Raw genomic sequence first — 18,761 nt, 5'->3', positions numbered from 1 at the left:
TTGCAGCTGTTGACCTTGATGTGACAAGCTTGCTGTGCCGTCTATCTGTTGGCTGCAGCAGAGTCACTAAAAATTTCTCAGAACTGTGCAAGAGCTTCATCAGGATAAAATACAAACTGACAAAAAGGAACGTCTACGATGCAAGCAGCAACAGGCGTTAATGCAACATGCTATGCTCCAGCCCTGACAACACTACATAGCAGACATAGCAGCCTCAGCCTCTTTTGCCTTTGGAACACTATAATAAGTCGTGCCCACTTATAATGGCCTCACTTAAACGAACGCTTGCTTATAACGAACAAGTCCGGTGCGACCGTCAAAATATACATTTGGACTATGGCTCTTTATCTCGGCTACAACGAACATCTGTTCGACTAGCCGATCGGCTACAGCGAACGCCTTGGTGCCGCGGACCACTTTCCACATGCTGAGATCCGTCGATCCTGTGCTCTGCAAGCCGTGACAGTCGGCATTCCTGATTCTCCCGCGGCATTTCGCCCTAAGCATGGGGGGTGGCGCAGACGCAGCAAGCTGCTTCCTGGTTTATCTCTAGTGGCATTTCGCCGGAGGAACGAGGAGCGGTCCAAACACGGCAAGCGACTTCCCGGGTTATCTTTCGCGGCATCGGCGCAGGCGCGGAGGAGCGGCGACACCGCAAATAAAGTGACGAAACGAAAAAAAAACCAACAAAAAAACCTATCCAAGCCTGCACTGAACGCGTGTCGCATCTCGAGGCATCTGAGCGACCACGCAACGTTTAACACGTTGCTCAAAACCGTTCAGAGGAACAGAACGCACAAGATTCACGAAGTACAAAGACAGCCAACAACGACAGCAAAGAGCCGGAGCAGACGAGGCGGGGAGGTAGCTGACGAAGACCAAAACGTCAGCGGGCGCAGCAGCCAATAACAGTCGCTCAATCCCCCGCGTTTTCGCGAAGCACTCGCTTTGCCTTATCGCAGCCTTGAATTCGAGCGCGGGAAACTCGAAAGCTGTTGCGAGGCTGCCAATCGGAAGCAAGCCGCGCCTCGACCGTGCCGCCGTCGCCGCCGCCGAGGGTGGCAGAAGAAAGCGCAAGAAGGAGCTCAGTTCGGCAGGAGAGAAATGGCGCGCGCGCGAAGTTTGAGAATTTTCGCCGCTTACTTGCTGCTCCGCGGCTGCCGCCGCTTGTTATATAATTAATTTAGAACTTGTTATATAATTAATTTAGAATATTTCTATGGCGAGTTTAGCATTGATAATTACAGAAAGGGTAGTTTATAGACCATTTTACAACCCTTGTAGAAACTGGTTTGACTGGGCTGTTAAAGGGGAAGTCATCAAAACTTTCCTGTGCTATGATAGCAGCCCAGCTTTCCAATATGGCAGCACCCTTCACCCCTTTGTAAACTCGTGTATAAGACGTACTACCGGAATATATAATCTTTCAAAAATCAACTGCTTCGCGATTTTTCGGTTTTCAAAGGTCGCGTCCCCCCTTAAGAAGCAGACAAAGATCACAGTCTTTTCTGAATAAATTTTTTTTTCATTGACGTAGATTTTTTTTGTGAGCGGCCTACATATCACGAACTTCTGGATACAGCGAACAAATTCTACATGACGCTCAGGGTCGTTATAAGCGGGCTCGACTGTTCATGGTAAACTCTGCAAAAAATAGCAGCAAAAAATGAAAAAAAAAAAAAGGGACGAGTAGCATTCATCAATCACCGCCACTTGGTTGCTCATGAGATTCTAGTGTTGAGGATATGCGGGAAGGGATCTATTTCCCGGAAGCACTCACTGTTTGACTTGACCTAGTGGAAGTGGTTGTGTGACACTCCACTTGGACGGTGGCGTGGTCGGGCCATCTGTGCGGGTTGTGTGTAGGCATCCTCCTACAGCTGCCGTGTCATTGTGCAGGGCTACCAGGAATATGCGGAGGATCTTCTGAGGTACTACTCGGAGGCCAAGGACCCCGAGGCCAGGCAAAAAGTGATGACGGAGAACCTGCCAGGCCTCAAGCTGACTTGCAAGCAGCAGCTGAAGCAAACTGTCTCCGTCAAGGACACCAAACTGCTCTGGCAGTTTGAGCTGCACACGATTGTGAGTATGGATGGTGTCACATGCATTGCATCCACCTTTCCAGTGTGAAGAAGTTTGGATGTTAGCAGTTTCGAGTTTAATGCTGCATCTTTGCATCACTGTCTGATGCTGTGTATAAATCTGACTAGGCACCGCCGGCGTGGCGCAGTGGTTATGCCGCTCGACTACTGTTCCCAAGTATGCAGGATCAAATCCTGGCTTCGACAGCTGCTTTTCGATGGGGGCGAAAAGCAAGGCTGCTGTGCGATGTGCTGTGCGATGTCAGTGCACGTTAAAGGTGCACTGACATCCAGGTGGTCGAAATTTCCGGAGTCCTCCACTATGGCATCTCCCATAGCCCGAGTCGCTTTGGGACGTTAAACCCACAAACCAAACCAAAGCTAGATCTGACTGGAGGCTGTTTTAATGCAGGCATTGGATTTGACTGCAACCTTGATGACACGTGAGGATGAAAGAGTGACCTGCTTAACACCTCGTATTAACTTTTTTGTCTCGACCGGGGACATTATTGATAAGCTCTCTAGCACCTGTTGCTAATTGTGGACAGTGAAGGATTATACCGTCTCTGAGAGAAATTGGAGCAGGGTTGTGAGAGGGAGGTTTTGTCGCGATGCGTCCCCTCTTTGCAGACCCCCCTGCAGCGCCTGGTCTTGCTCCACGACGCTTTCCGGGGCCACTTTGAGCTCAAGCGAGTGGTGAGGTCCCACTTCAAGTTCGTGCTGCAAGAAGGTTGTCAGGAATGGCTAAACAGCCTCAGGCCTCCAGACAGGAGGGAAGTGCTAACCTACCTCATAGAGGTGAGTGAAGGATGGCTGGGATGGATTGGATGAAACATATGCTGTTGAATTCTTAGGTGTGCAGTCAGTCGGTGTTAGCTTGAAGTCATTCGGCTAGACGCCGAAAACTATGCGGGCTAAGCAACTCTTTAATTGTCATATTCACTTGTGCAGGGGGCAGCACTACTTTTATTTCTGGTTCTGGGGGGGGGGGGGGTATGGCCTCTCAGTAGCTGACATTTTTTATTTGGGTTGTTAGCCATGGCTGTGGCTTCTTGATATCTGTGGTGCGTGACCTCCGAGACTTTACTAAATACTCGTTAATTCGACCAACGTTAATTTGCATACCTGTACTCACCTATGGGGCTGAAACTTGGAAGGTAACGAAGAGGGTTCTACTTAAGTTGAGGACAACGCAGAGGGCTATGGAACGAAAAATCGCAGGGGTAACATTAAGAGATAGGAAGCGTGCAGAGTGGGCCAGAGAAATAACTCAAGTTACTGACATTCTAGTGGAAATTGTGGTTTCTACGTGGTCATAGGCCACCAACCACCGCGGGTTCGAGCGTCGCGCGAGCCGAAACCCCGATCAGCCGTTACCACGCGCACCCTGAAACACCGCAGCGCTCATTCAACCTCCACCGGGAGGAGAGCACTTCACTGCAAGGACACCAACCTCCAAGTTCACGAAGGAGACGTTTATTGAAACGCCATCCTCCAGCGGCACATACACACACACACATACAAAAATATACAAAACGCACAAGTGACACGGAGTGCGCCGGAAGCACGCAAGGGCGTGCTGTGATCTCTCTCTCGCAGTGACCAGAGGGTTCCTTTGAGAGAAAGTGGGCAACCACCGCAAGGTACGCCTGTCGCGGATCGTTGGATCACGATCGACAGGCTCGAGTTGCGCTCTCAGGTAAGACCCGGAGCAGACGAACTCGAGTACACACTGGTCTGCGCGGACAAAGGCCGGCAGACAAGAACAGTAGCGTACGCACCTTACGATGTCTCGGAGGAGTCTCCCTCTGGGCCCCGCTCGGAGGGTCGCGCGAGCGCGGCCCTCGAAGCGGTGCCGTGTTCCCGCCAAAAGGCGCCAATGAGAACAGCCACTGGAACGCCAGGGCGGAGCTGTGGCCCGAACGACAGTGACAAGTCGTCCGAGCCCCTCTCCGCCGCCTCAGGCGGGAGAAAGGGAACGAGGAGAACAACTGGGAAGCGGGCGGCGGCCGCGCAAAGGGCAGCCGCAGCAAGCCCGAATCCCACTGGCGCCCAACGTGGGGCGCCAGTTGTGGTTTCTACGTGGACATAGGCCACCAACCACCGCGGGTTCGAGCGTCGCGCGAGCCGAAGCCCCGATCAGCCGTCACCGCGCGCGCACTGAAACACTGCAGCGCGCACTCAACCTCCAAAGGAAGGAGAGCACTGCGCTGCAAGGACACAAACCTCCAAGTTCACAAAGGAGACGTTTATTGAAACGCCATCCTCCAGCGGCACACACACACACACACGCACACACATACACATATTTACAAACGCACATACGCACACACATATTTACAAACGCACATACACGCACGTACGCACACACATACACATATATACAAAACACACATACACATAAATACATACGCAGTCACCGTGTCAAGGGAGCGCGCGAGGAGCTAGGCTCCCCTGCGCGCACGAAGTGACACGGAGTGCACGCCGCAAGCACGCAAGGGCGTGCTGTGATCTCTCTCTCGCAGTAACCAAAGGGTTCCTTTGAGAGAGATTGGGCAACCACCGCAAGGTACGCCTGTCGCGGATCGTTGGATCACGATCGACAGGCTCGAGCTTCGCTCTCAGGTAAGACCCGGAGCAGACGAACTCGAGTACACACTGGTCTGCGCGGACAAAGGCCGGCAGACAAGAACAGTTGCGTACGCACCTTGCGATGTCTCGGAGGGGTCTCTCTGAGCTCCGCTCGGACAGTCGCGCGAGCGCGGCTGTCGAAGCGGTGCCGTGTTCCCGCCAAAAGGCGCCAATGAGAACAGCCACTGGGACGCCAGGGCGGAGCTGTGGCCCGAACGACAGTGACAAGTCGTCCGAGCCCCTCTCCGCCGCCTCAGGCGGGAGAAAGGGAACGGGGAGAACAACTGGGAAGCGGGCGGCGGCCGCGCAAAGGGCAGCAGCAGCAAGCCCGAATCCCACAAAATCAAGAAGAAGAAATGGGCATGGGCGGAACATGTGGTGCGAAGAGAGAATAACTGATGGTTGCTTAGGGTAACAAACTGGATTCCAAGGGAAGGAAAGCGTAGCAGGGAGCGGCAGAAAGTTAGGTGAGCAGATGAGGTTAAGAAGTTCGCAGGGGTCAAGTGGATGCAGCTAGCACAGAACCGGGTTAATTGGAGAAATATGGGAGAGGCCTTCGCCCTGGAGTGGGTATAGTCAGGCCAGTCAACGCCTGTGAAAAGCTTTGGCGTAGGACGGGCGCTACAGTAGCCGACCGATTTCTTGGACTCCTATAATTCGGACATATTTAGTACTTTATTTAGGAACTGCCGCGCAGCCCATAGAAGTGTGTACATTTTCACTACTGATATTTCAGACCCTGTGGTTTTCAAAAGTTTGATTTTTCGGACCAAATTTGGCACGAGAAATACTGTGGGGATCGTTTTTTGACCGAAGGCTCGTTTTTTTCGGCATCACTTAGATGCGAGTGGGCATCGTTTTTTCAAATGCGTTGCGCGGCCATGAAAGCTAGGCGAAGCAGAGTCATTCAGACAGACTAGCTTGGCTCTTTTCAGCGTTGCCATTTCAAGCAGTGGCAATTAGTAAATGCTCACCCTTTTCGTCGCGGCAGTCTACAAAGAGCACATACTCGGACTGAAATCAAACGTGAGCACCGACCTCTGAGGCTCGCTCCTACGTCTCCCGCCGCCGCCTCAGAAGAAAGGGGGGGGGGGGAGGGGGGGAGGCATTCATAGGGCTGGCGTTCCGCTTGCTTTTTTCCCACAAGTTCCATCCCGTGGTCTTCTAAACCGTCATTAACCATGGAAACTGAATGTTGTTGCTTTGCGCGGCACGAGCTGCATCACAGTACGTCGTGAAGTGGCATGGACATGACGAAAGCATGACTGGCCAGGATATTCTAACTGGAGGCTTTTAGTGGTGGCAGCTGAGCATGATTTGCTTCTGCGGGGTATCACTGTGCACGCGGTGACCGCCTTGAGCGAGTTGCATGTTTCTTGGTGAAGCGCACACCCGCCGCGGCCGCGTCTGCCATATCGAATCACGCGAGCGTGTGCACATGGGCGACATGTGGAGGCTGATCGCAGTAACAGATTGCGCTACGCTATAACTCCCTATTCATCATCATCATCATCATCAGCCTGACTAGACCCACTGAAGGGCAAAGGCCTCTCCCATATTCCTCCAATTAACCCGGTCCTGTTCTAGCTGCATCCACTTGACCCCTGTAAACTTCTTAACCTCATCCGCCCACCTAATTTTCTGCCACTCCCTGTTACACTTTCCTTCCCTTGGAATCCAGTTTGTTATCCTAAGTGACCACGGTTATCCTTTCTTCGCACTACATGTCTTGCCCATGCCCATTTCTTCTTGATTTTCACTAGAATGTCAGTGACTTGAGTTATTTCTCTGACCCACTCTTCACGTTTCCTATCTCTTAACATTATCCTTACCATTTTTCTTTCCATAGCCCTCTGCGTTGTCCTCAACTTAAGTAGAACCCTCTTTGTTAGCCTCCACGTTTCAGCCCCTTAGGTAAGCACAGGTAAGATGCAACCGTTGTATACTTTCCTCTTGAGCGATACCGGCAAACTGCTAGTCATAATCTGGGAGTGTTTGCCAAATTCACTCCATCCCAATCTTATTCTCCTTGTCATTTCTCTTTCATGGTCCAGATCTGCAGTTACTACCTGTCCCAAGTAAAGATATTCACCTACTACTTCCAGTGCTTTGCTACCTAACATAAACTGCTGTTCCTTCTCTAGGCTGTTGAACATTACCTTAGTCTTCTGCATATTGATTTTCAAGCCTACCTTTCTACTTTTCTTGTCTAGGTCATCAATCATTCTTTGCAGTTCATCCCCTGAGTTACTTATCAAGGTGTTAGATTTGGGTTTGCGTGCGCCTGGGTAGCGTACCGCTGCCAGCAGTTATTACGTTTAGCGCGCGGCCCCTCGGTAACGTTGGCCTGGCGGCTCCGTGGACGGCGGACGGCATCAACTGTGCCAGCAAAGATGAGGCGTCTTCTAACAAAACTACCTTTACTAAAACATCGTGAAGATACGGGCAGAGAAGCTGACCCGGAGAGAGTACAGACACTCTCACACAGCTGGTGTCTAGCGTCGTCTCAACGGCGCGTCAAAGTAGTCTCTATCTCAGCGGAGTCGGCCGCTGCTTTTTATAGGTTTTCCCGTTCACAGGGAAAGAGTAAACCCTCACAGGAAATGGAGCGCCCAAAGTGTCTGGGCAAGATGGGATGACTCAATCGCAGGTGGTCCGAACGCATCTCCTCCATCTCCTGCAGACGGGTGAGGGCGGCGCACTCTCTCACGAGCTCCAGGCTTGGCCGGCGTTTGCGCACACACGCACGCACACACATTCGCCGCGTGGCAGGATCACGTTGAGACATGTCCGCGGGAGGAAGCGTTGCGTGGCCGATGAACGGCGCCGAAATGGCCGATCCGCTCGCGGTTCTGCCTGTTGCTATGCGGTGGCCGCGTCAGCTGTCCCACTTGTCGGTGGAGAAACGTAACAAAGGCAATGTCATCAGCAAATTGCAGATCTTTTGCTTGGTTGCAGTCTAAAGTTGTCCAGATTCTATTAGCGATTACTTTGGTAAGTACCCTATACGTAGCAGACAGTAAGCTGATTGATCTGTAATTTTTCAAATCCTTAGCGTCCCCTTTCTTATGAATTAAGATAATGTTTACATTCTTTCATGGTTCCGGTATCTCTCTATTATTGGCATATAAACAAAACATAGGGAGTGGCAAAGTTTGGGATTTGTGAAGGTGATTTTTCGCAGAAAAGGGATTTTTTTTTCAACTGCACGGATGTATCGAACTGTTTGATTATTCTGACCAATTTCCCGGGTCCCGCCAAGTCCGAAAAAACGGTCGGGGACTGCGCATGGCTCGCACCGGTTAACTCCGTTCGGCTACGATTGCATGACACTGTAAGTGATCGTCAGAATAGCACTGCTCAAACCTCTGACGTGCGCGCAACGGCGAGTGTGTGATGAAATAAACAGCCTCATTTTTGAAACGGCTCAGCCAGGCCATCCTACTTAAAACAGCTAGATACAGTTCACAATTTTGGTTTACGTTTATCATCCGGTGCTTATAGAACTTCTCCAATAGCTAGCCTCTATGTGGAAACTAATGAACCTGCTTTAAAAGATTGAAGAACTGCACTAACTTGTACATACGTCCTCAAAATCCGTTCTATGCCTAAACATCTCTGCTACTCTATTGTCACGAAATGCCCTTCCCGAATACTCTTCAACAACAAGCCTCAAGCAATTAAGCCTTTATTCTTGTGCTCCCTCCGTGGTACATTCTCCCTGCAGTTGTTGACCTCGCGCTAATACAGTTTAAAAAAATGTGCACTCCACATCAACACATATTGCAGGAATTCCTGGCACTGAAAGAAAAATATACAAATTACATTGCATTTTACACAGATGGTTCAAAAACAAGTAACTGTGTTGGAAGTGCAGTAGTACATGATGAAACAGAAGCAATAACAAGGCTACCTCCTTATACATCAGTTTTCACTGCAGAGTGCTATGCTGTTTGTACTGCTGTAAAAAAAATAAGAAATAAAAACATTAAAAATAGCATCATTTACACTGACTCTTTAAGTGTCCTTACTGCATTAAACTCTAAAAATGCTATTGAACCACTTATTGGCAACATAATACACACATAATACAACATAATACAACATAATACACAATTGGCAACATATAACACTCTGCTGGGTCCCCAGTCATGTTGGGACTAAGGGTAATGAGAGGGCAGATGCATGTGCTGCACAAGCAAGATCCAGAGAAATAAAATGTGAGAACATACCACACAGGTATTGTATAAAGTTGGTGCACAGGAAACGGAGAGCTAGATGGCAAGCTGATTGGGAAAATGAAGAAAAGAACAAGCTACATTCTGTAAAGCCCTTTTTAGGGGAATGGAAATCGTGTCGACATCAGGAACATTTTATTGAGGTTATTTTATGCCGTCTACGCATGAGACACACGCACATCACTCATAATTTTCTCTTCACAAATAAAGACAAATCAGTGTGTGAATTGTGCGGAGATGAGCTCACAGTCAATCACATTTTAATCTCATGCATGCAACTTGAGAACCTCGGGAAAAAATATTTTACTGTATTTTATAATGAACACATTCCATTTCATCCTGCATTGCTTTTTGGGGAACAAGCATTCGTCGATTTCCCTCTAGTTTGTACATTAATGAAGCCAACGTTTTAAATCGAATATAAAACCATAACTCTTAAGCACTTTACATGACAAATCATCTAACCTTGTGTTTGGTGCAATATACGTTGCTCTTGTGCCATAAAACCTCTTATAACTAACTTTTGATTATAGGCTGACTAATTAGTTTCGGTTTAACAGTGTGCCGTGCATGCTCGAGGCAACGGCGCTCATTGGCCGCACATCAGCCTGCTAATTTTCGCAGTTGTGCGGCGTTTCGGATGGCAGTAGTGTTTTTTTTTTTTTACGCTCTTTTATCGTGGTTCTTCCGCTGCTTCTGGAATGTACGCTCATCAAGTGTCATTCAGGACGCTGTGCGGTGAAGCCTTACACGTGACAAAGGCTGGTACTGAAGGGGCACTGCCACTACTGCGTGACACCGCGAAAGATGCTGGGGAGACGCTTACTATTTTCAAACAGTTCTAGTTTGACGCTGCCGACAGTATGCATGCCATAAATAAAGAAAAATGGTCATTAGCGAGCTGTTCTCGTGTAAAAAGCAGACGACCATTGCCAAATACAATATTTACTTGGTTTATGAACCCACCCTGTTATTCTTTTTCTTTTTTTTTTTTCACGAAAAATTGTCAGCTTGGAGGGAGGGCTCATTATACGGGAAAAACGATTTTTTTTTTTTTGTGAAAAACTCATCCTTCCACCCATCGGTCATCAACGAAAGCACGCGGTCAGCAGCAATCATGACACAGGCTTTTAGCAACTGTCCACTTTAAAAGCCGTTTGCTGCTGCAGTCTAACCTCGATATAACAAAGTCCTGTCCACTTTAAAAGCCGTTTGCTGCTGCAGTCTAACCTCGATATAACAAAGTCCTACGGGCAGCCGAAAATTTCGTTAAATCGCAAATTTCGTTGCGTTGCTATGTTTTAGATGCCCAAATGAAGTAACAGGTTCTTGGAACACTGCTGGGAACATGCAAATTATGAATTCAGGAAATAAGCAATGAATTCAAGCCATAATAGCGCTAACAAGGGCACCGGAAGTTATTTTATATATCAGGAGCACATAACGAGTGATAACAAACGGACGCGAATGCATAGTTTTTCTCTGCGTGCACAAAGATCGCAAGCGCAGTGCCTAGTACTCAGCTGCTCCCAGATGTTGCCATTGGTATCATCATGCAACGTTTGCAAACGGAGACAAGAGCCAATAGAGTTAATACGAATCTCTATGTTTAACATATCTAGGGGCTTTAACGGGGAGGCTTTCATATTATAGTGGACTAGATTTAGTCATACATCCGCATTGGCCACGGCGATGCGGCTACCTTAGGTGCAACAATATTTGTTCAGACTTCATGTACACATACCATACTTGCATAAGAACCCACCTCCCACTTTTGCCACTGAGAACTTAAAAAAAAAAAAAAAAAAGAGACCTTGTTAGTATGTCCCTCCGTTTCGTGCCACTGCTGTCCAGTGTATTTCTTGGCAGCACGCCAAGGTGCTCCGCAGCGAGAACAGCACGGTGTGTCTCTTGGCGTTGGCTTTAGTGGCAGGGTAAAAGGGGGCTGCAAAGCAAATGGTTCTTTTCAGTTTTTTCGAGGCCTTTCAATAATTCTAAATTTTTTTGCCGTGTCCTGTGAAGTTCAAGTTAACAAGCTTTTACTATATTAATGCAATGAAGGTATAAATGATAGGACGAAATGAAGGGGTTTGGGCTGGACACTAAATGCTAGTCTAGATCGCTGTATTACATTACTGGCAGTTGTTCAGTTATCATAAGTTGTTGAGAGGCTTCGAAGGTCTACTACTTGAGACAGCTTAGCTGGCGATTTGGAGTGGTGCCCGTGCACTGTACCTGTCCTGCATGCAGCCGTTGGTGTGGGTGTCCTTTACCAGGACACCCACATTGTTTCCGTGCACATTGTTGTCAAAGCCCTAGCAAAAATTTGTTATATGTTCATTTTAATGTGAGGTTATTGGCTCATGGTGAACTGCAAGGTTAGACAGTTTAACTGGACTCAGTTCTAAGCACTTTTGATATAAAGTGCACTAGGTGTAATACCACCTTGCAAATGGCTCGCTGCTATGACTCTTGTTCCACCAGTGCCTGGTGGATGGCACACATTCCTCTCATGGGGGTAAACTCCATTGTGGCTTTTGAACTTCATCCTTGCTGGTGCTCAACATGACGTAGTAGGTTTGAGGCTTCATATGTTAGCAGATTCAGGCAGAGCCTGTGGTTGTAGAGGGTGTCATGCAGTTATTATTGTCTGTTAGCTCTCGGCGGAATGTGGCATGTGGAAGGAAATTGTGCACAAATGATTCTTCCCTTTGCTGGCTTCTTTTTCTTTAATTACTGGCTGTCTGTTTGGGGTTGCGAACCCTTGCACAGGCATATTCACCAACGAGGAATAAGCTAAAAAGTGGGATTGGGTGAACTATTTCAATGCGGGGGTTGTTGGAAGAGCTTTGCAATGGCTAGTGGCCTGGCACCTAGCCATGGCACACTGCGCAACGAAATGGGGTGTTGTTGTCATGAGGCAACAGCGGTGGGGTTCCAGCGCCTCCATGGCATTTTTCATTGGCAAAGCGTCGGGAGCTGTGATATTGACACCTTTGACATAAGGTGTACTGCTGTTGCCTAAGGGGGCATTACATGATGTACAGTCGTTATCAAAAGTTCAGAGGCCAGGAGGTCTGCTTCTAAGCCGTGTAGTGGTGCTCCTTTAGCATTTGTGGAAGTCCTCCCCATTGGAAAGGGTAGCACAAAAAAATGTTACCTTGAAGAAATTTGGAACACTACAAACGTGTTATGAAGCGGATGGCATGGCTTCTAAGCTTTAGACAAAGACTGTACCATTTGACTGCAGGCCAAGTATTGCATGGTGTCCCGGTTCACTCTATCAAGTTTCGCATCTGGCCTGCGTTTGAAGAAAGGGCTCGTACAAATGCAGGGAACTGTTCATAAGCAGAGCTTGGAAGGGCTTCAAAATATGTTGTTTATTGATAGTTTCATTTAAGCAAAATACACGGCCCTGCTGCGGTGGTTCAGTGGTAAGACGTCATACTACTGTGCCGGAGTTCCTAGGCTTAATCCCGACCGCCGGTGGCTGCGGTGGTTGATGGGGGCGAAAGGAAGAGGCATACGTGTGCTGTGGGACAGTGTACGTTAAAGATCCCCAGGTGGTTGAAATTACTCAGTAGCCCTCCACTATGGCTCCTCCTCCTCTTTCCACTTTCACTCTCATCTTCCTCCCTTCCTGTATGGCAGGGTTCAGGTGTCCACAGGACAAGTGTGACAAATATTGCGCCTTTCTTGTTAACCAATTATTATTATTATTCAAAATACAGTAAAAGCTCGTTAATTCGAACTTCACGGGACCCGGAAAAAAGTTCGAATTATCTGATGTTCGAATTATCGAATGGCCTCGAAAAAACTGACAAGAACCATTTGTATTGCAGTAAATGTACCCTATTTAGTCGCGTAACGACTTGCTCACATAATGAACCCACCCAGCCCCGATTTGTTGGCGAATCTGGAAAAAAAATATATATATATAAAGGTGTCAGTCGTTAGCGCGTCCTCACTGTCCACAACACATTTCTTGGCAGTGGGCCAAGATGCTGCGCAGTGATACCAGATTGTTTATCTTTTGACTTTAGCTCCAGCAGGGTGGGGAGAAGTGAACTTGGCAAAGTGCCAGCGCTTGTCCGGTTGTGCAAGCCTCCTTTTCAGTATGTTCACTTTATCATGCTATTAGCGACTGGGGCGGGCGCTTCTACTGCCACTCCAGTAATCGGAACGCGGCGCGATAGCAGCAAGCAGCTTTTGAAGCGAGCGGTGCAAACAGCTTTTGAAGCGAACGGTGCTAAAAGCAGGTGTCATGGTCGCGGCTGACTCGCGTGCCTCCGTTGACTGTTGGTTGGAAGGATGGATGGCTATCGCAAAAAAAAAAAAAAAAAGAAAAAAGAAAAAAGCTTAACCCGTAGTGCCCATCCGAGATCATAGCTTTTCATGGCCATTGGCTGGGACCGCGCCTACAGTACTTATCCCTATTTCCAAATTAACAGGGTTGGAATTAACGAGTATTTAGTTCCAAGCTACGGGGGTTGCGCAGAAGAGAGAGCAGGCAGCCGCCTATCTGGACTAGGCACAGTGTCCTTGCACTTGCTACTGGAGAGGATTGATCTTCAGCTCACTCTTCAGTGATCATCTCCTGGAGGCTTTTGTTGCGACAGGTGGTCACATTTGCATCCACTGCCTCGCAGACCTGCCACGAGGAAGGGGCAGATGCCTCTGCCTGACTGAGTAGGGTGTGTGCTTCAGCATCGTCTGTATTACATACTAATCTTTTCATGAAGTATTGACTTGTGTGCTTCAAGGCTTACATGGTGGAAGCAGCTTTCCACATTCCTCACCTTCACATGTTTCTAGGCATAGGCCAAAATGTGCCAAGCTGACAACAAGTCATTGCTATGATCTTTCCAACTGTCAGCACATGGCAGCATTCGGTGAAGGTGGTGGTAATAGTGCACCTTGGACATTCTGGATAACTCCATCCGCTGGTTAGTAGATGTTGGCTGTGGCACTGGCAGGCAGCCATTTGAAACTCACTTAAACCTTTCTGCCTAGCCTTGGGCAGGGCAATTATACTTGACGAAGACAACTTTCCTGCACTGCTGAGGAAAACTTGCATCTTTCTCCCTCAGCCTGTCTCCATAGGTTGCCATTGTCATCCGCACTCTTATGGTAGGTTGCAGGGGCCTCTAGTGGTCTCTCTAGTGGCAGTGATCAAATGCCCTCGAAGCACGATGGGTGCTTCTACTTCCCTGCCACCAGCAGCACCTTAAACTGTTCTTCCTCTGCCATGTTTGTGTCCACTGGTGCAGTAATGGGCTCCTTACTGGGTTTCTCACCTACACACGCTTCACCTTCGTAACCGAGAGTCTTCGATGGAAGCACCTCATAAAAAAGATCCATCTCTTTGACGATGCAGATGTCTCGCTACTTATAGCTGGTTAAAATCTGCAGCTGCCTCTGTTGCCAGTTGGTGTAGACATCTCTCTCCCCGTGCTGTGGCCCAGGGACCCAGGGGGACTCATTTGCTTCAAATACATTTTTCTTCTCTTGCTTTTTCACCAGAGATTTGGTCTTGAAGACTAGGCTATGGTGGTTTTCAAATCTGCTTAGCCATCCATCGCCGACACTGAAATTTTGGACTCCCAATTGCAGAGCTGCCTCCCACAAAATTTCTTCATAAGGTGTTGTCCTCATCCGCATTCAGCTTGAAGTTATGGTTTCATTCTTGACAGCTCTGTATATGAGCGGTTTTGTTTTTCATAATCCGTTCAGTGTTGACTACGGATGTCGAACTTATTTGCAACTTCTTAAATGTCTCGTTATGTGGTCATTTCTTGATGCTCTCTGTCACTCCGAAATATTGATTGCACCTAGGCGTAATACATAACAGTAGAAGCAGCAGCAGCAACGAAAACAATCGGGACGCCTTCAGGTGACTACTAGATTGGCTTGTCCCAGCTATAGTGTTGGCTACAAAGATAAAAAAAAAAATGTTCATGGCTGCTGACTATCTTTGACACGTGTGAGTGCAAATGCATAGGCAGATTCCAAATGTTTAGCTTTTGTGCCATTTAACAGATGACAACAAGTAATCATTGTTTCCATTCACCAAAGAATTTTACTACTGCAGACATAGGAAACCAAGCAGATAACCCTACTTAATTTGCGTTTATCCATAATTCTTGTTTTCCATTTGCTGAATTATTAGAGTTGGAAACATTGATTGGCTGATCTGTCTAAATATTCATTTAAACCAGATTTTTTATGATGAGATTGTGCTGTACTTTGCACAATAAACTTAAAAATAAGTTGATGATAGGGTTGCTTGAGTGTCTTAACTAACTGTAGTTGTTTTGCTGTTTCAATAATCTCCAGTTTGTCTCTTACTGTGCTTCAGGTGGGCTTCCAGGCGTCCATGTACGCAACGTTTGTTCAAACGCTGGTCTTCGATTTTGGCGGCTACCCCGTCCTGATCCGCAACTTCAGTGTTGACATGGTGCCACCAGACATGCTGAACAGCATAGAGCGCACGCGCCGCCTCGTCCTGACAGGAAAAGGCCGCTGGAATCTGGCTACAATTGACCTGGTGCCCTACACAGAGCGCAGGAGGTAACAGCTGTGGCCCCTTTCTCGCTGATAGCTTGTATCAGGGAGGAAAACGCAGGAGGCTTTCATTGCACATCCGTGGTTTGGGACTTTCGTGTCTGCTGATATTTTTTCTTTTTTTAGCAGCAGCTTGTGAGGGAAGCTTTGTCTGTGATAAACAGCATGTTGTGCTGCACTGCAAACCTTTGTCCCCCCATTTTCAGGTGAAAGGCAGCTACTGTATGAATGCTCATGCTGTGGCAAAGGCGTGTGCTATCACTCACCAGTTCACGTTTGCTAATCTACTTGTTTGCCAGCAATGTGCTGCAGATTTCTCTTTTTTTTTCTTCTCTTTTTTTTTTTTTTAGCGTGGCATCATCCTTGGTAATGAAAGAAAGCGCAGAGCATTTTATTTATGTAACCTTGTTTCATACACATTATGACCGTGGTGGCCGTTTTTCGATGGAGGCTAAGAGCAATGCATACCCGCCAGCTCGCTCGAATTGTTCCGGTGTCTCCCGAATATTGATTAGATCTCCCGATTGCACGGATGAGACCTCAAATCGCCCGAAAGTAACCTCCACAGCCCAGTGTTTTCTTTGCAAATTTTTTATAATTCTTTGTTTTTTGCATGCTATAGCTGTAATTCTATAACGCCTTATCTTATTATATAACCATGATGGAAAGCAGCGTGGGAACAGTTAGTCACCAGCATGCACTTTGAATCGTGGCAGCAGCCGCCGGCACCACCACGAACGCTAGGAACCGACGGGCGCTGCCATATATAATTTTCCGGATTAACTCGCCTCAGGCTGGGCTTGCGCATTTAGTAGTCCAATCGTTATATGATCATGATCATGGGTGCGCTAGCCGCGCTATGCTTCAGTTGGCTTTCTCACTCCGTCAAGTGAAATGCGAAACGCCAAACTACTTTTTGTGTTTCCCCCAGTTGTAACGATCAATGGCACTTTCGAAACCCAAGGAGAGGTACTTGCAAGCATTTCGGAAATTGTACACGACTGAGTTTCGTGCTTTGCTAGTTCGCGAAAAGTGACATGTATAGATTCTGTACCACGTGCACTGTCATGTGAGCATTTCGCACGAGAAAAAAAGACCACTCCACTATGGCGTCTCTCATTGCTTGAGTCGCTTTGGGACCTAAAACCGCAACAACCAAACCATTCATTTTGGGGGCCCTCTCTGCAGCTGTGGCAGGGACCCAGCATTCCTGCATGTGCCTGACATGTATCCTGTGCTTGCCGTGTATATTCTTGTGCTGTGCCTGTCTTGTTTCATTGGAACAGTTCATCGTGGTTATTTGTGCAACATTTATCCTTGCACATGTTTTGTAGCTCTTTGTGGTTGAAAATCAGTGAGATCGAATAATTTCGATTCCTTCATTTTTGTGACCCTGAAATGTTGCCTGCAGGTTTCTGCTGGTTTTGTAAAAAAATAATGCCTGGTTCATATTGCCAGGATGCAGACTGTCTGTCCCGTTATCCCGTCGATCCCCCTTCCTCTACTGACCATGAGTCGGACCCCTGTGTCTTCTCTATATCGGACTTTTTCAACATAGCCGACGAACAGCGCTTGGACCCAACCCTCAGTTCTCTTATCGACCGCCTCCGCACTCACAGCCGTGACTCTTCCCTCGCCCTGTTCTTCCTTCATGGGAATACGCTATACCGCCGCAACATGCGACCTGATGGCGCTGAGCACTTGCTGGTCGTTCCCCAACACCTACGCTCTGCCGTTCTCGAACAAATGCACGACGCCCCTACAGCTGGTCATCTTGGCCTCTCACGCACATACAACCGCGTGCGCCGGCATTTCTTCTGGCCTGGACTTTACCGCTCTGTCCAATGTTATGTAGCCGCTTGCGACCTCTGTCAACGCCGGAAGAAACCCCCTGTGCTACCACCTGGACACCAGCAGCCGATTGCTATCCTGACTGAGTCATTTTCTCGTGTTGGCCTTGACCTCCTAGGGCCCTTCCCCGAGTCCTTGTCAGGAAACAAATGGATCGCTGTGGCCACCGATTATACCATGCGGTACGTGATCTCTCGCGCCATTCCAACCAGCTGCGCCAAAGACGTTGCTGACTTCCTTTTGCACGACGTCATACTTCACCATGGTGCTCCCCGTCAACTACTTACCGACCGTGGCCGCTGTTTCCTTTCCCGAGTTGTTGAGGAAATACTTTGTTTCTGCTCCGTTCGGCACAAGTTCACCACTGCTTATCACCCTCAGATGAACGGTCTTACGAAGCGTATTAACCGCACACTCATCGACATGCTCGCAATGTACGTATCCGACAGTCATCGCGACTGGGATATTAGTCTGCCATTTGTCACCTTTGCATATAACTCTTCGCGTCATGACACTGCTGGGTACTCTCCGTTCTATCTTCTCTTTGGAAGAGACCCCTTACTGCCCTTCGACACTTTGCTTCCCGCCGCTGGCCCCGTCACAACCTATGCCCGCGATACCATCGCCCGAGCCGACGCTGCTCGCCAGATTGCTCGTCACAATCTCACCATCTCAAGAAGCTCAAAAACGACGCTACGACGCTCACCACCGCGATGTGCACTATCCTCCCGGATCTCTGGTGTTGCTCTGGCTTCCGTGCCGTCGTGTGGGGTTGTGTCAAAAACTTCTGCCCCACCACACAGGTCCTTACCGTGTACTACGCCCAGTGACCGACGTGACCTATGAGATTGCACCGTTCCACCCAAAGTCACCGACTGCTACACCCACTTCCGAAATCGTACATGTCGTCCGCCTCAAGCCATACTACTCCCCCTCCACACCGCACGCCTAACACGCACCGGGACGTTGCCTTTTGCCGAGGGGGTAGTGTTACCGGGAAACGCGGGACCAAAGTGATGTGCTCACTGACTGAGACGACGACCGAGGAATGCAGGCACGACGAAGCGTTGAAAAAGAGGATGACGCTGACAGAGTGAATACTGTACGGCTACTGAAAAAGAGGACGACGCTGACAGAGCGAATACTGTACGGCTACTGAAGTCTTAGTGTCCAGTTCAGCCCATCGCAGTGCCGTTACATTAAGTACATCCCCGTAACAATATGATGTACCATTCCAATGTTGCAAATCAGCACGTCGTGCTGTGAAATTGAGGTCAGATCACATTGATATTTGATCGCCGGTAGTTCGGAGAAATACATGCTCTGCTGGTATCATATTTTGTTTCACGACCGCGTACAAGCCCTTGAAATGGAAACGAAAAGAACAAAATCATGC

The 18,761-nt window shown here is 48.3% G+C and overlaps 1 protein-coding gene across 1 annotated transcript in view; it reads left to right on the top strand.

Annotated features, from left to right (window-relative positions):
- LOC146188113 (ATP-dependent RNA helicase with zinc finger domain-like) overlaps window positions 1-18,761 on the top strand; it is a 136,702-nt gene that overhangs the window by 26,534 nt on the left and 91,407 nt on the right. The window contains exons 5-7 of the mRNA XM_084603633.1: window positions 1,900-2,082; window positions 2,712-2,879; window positions 15,309-15,520. Coding sequence (XP_084459759.1) covers window positions 1,900-2,082; window positions 2,712-2,879; window positions 15,309-15,520 — 563 coding nt within the window. The remainder of the gene's footprint in view (window positions 1-1,899; window positions 2,083-2,711; window positions 2,880-15,308; window positions 15,521-18,761) is intronic.

The sequence above is a fragment of the Amblyomma maculatum genome, chromosome 5, assembly GCF_055883805.1.
Source record: "Amblyomma maculatum isolate TAMU_Amacu chromosome 5, ASM5588380v1, whole genome shotgun sequence".
NCBI classification, from domain to species: Eukaryota; Metazoa; Arthropoda; class Arachnida; order Ixodida; family Ixodidae; genus Amblyomma; species Amblyomma maculatum.
Note: the sequence above shows the minus strand (reverse complement) of the source record. Positions and strands in the feature narration are given on the sequence as shown.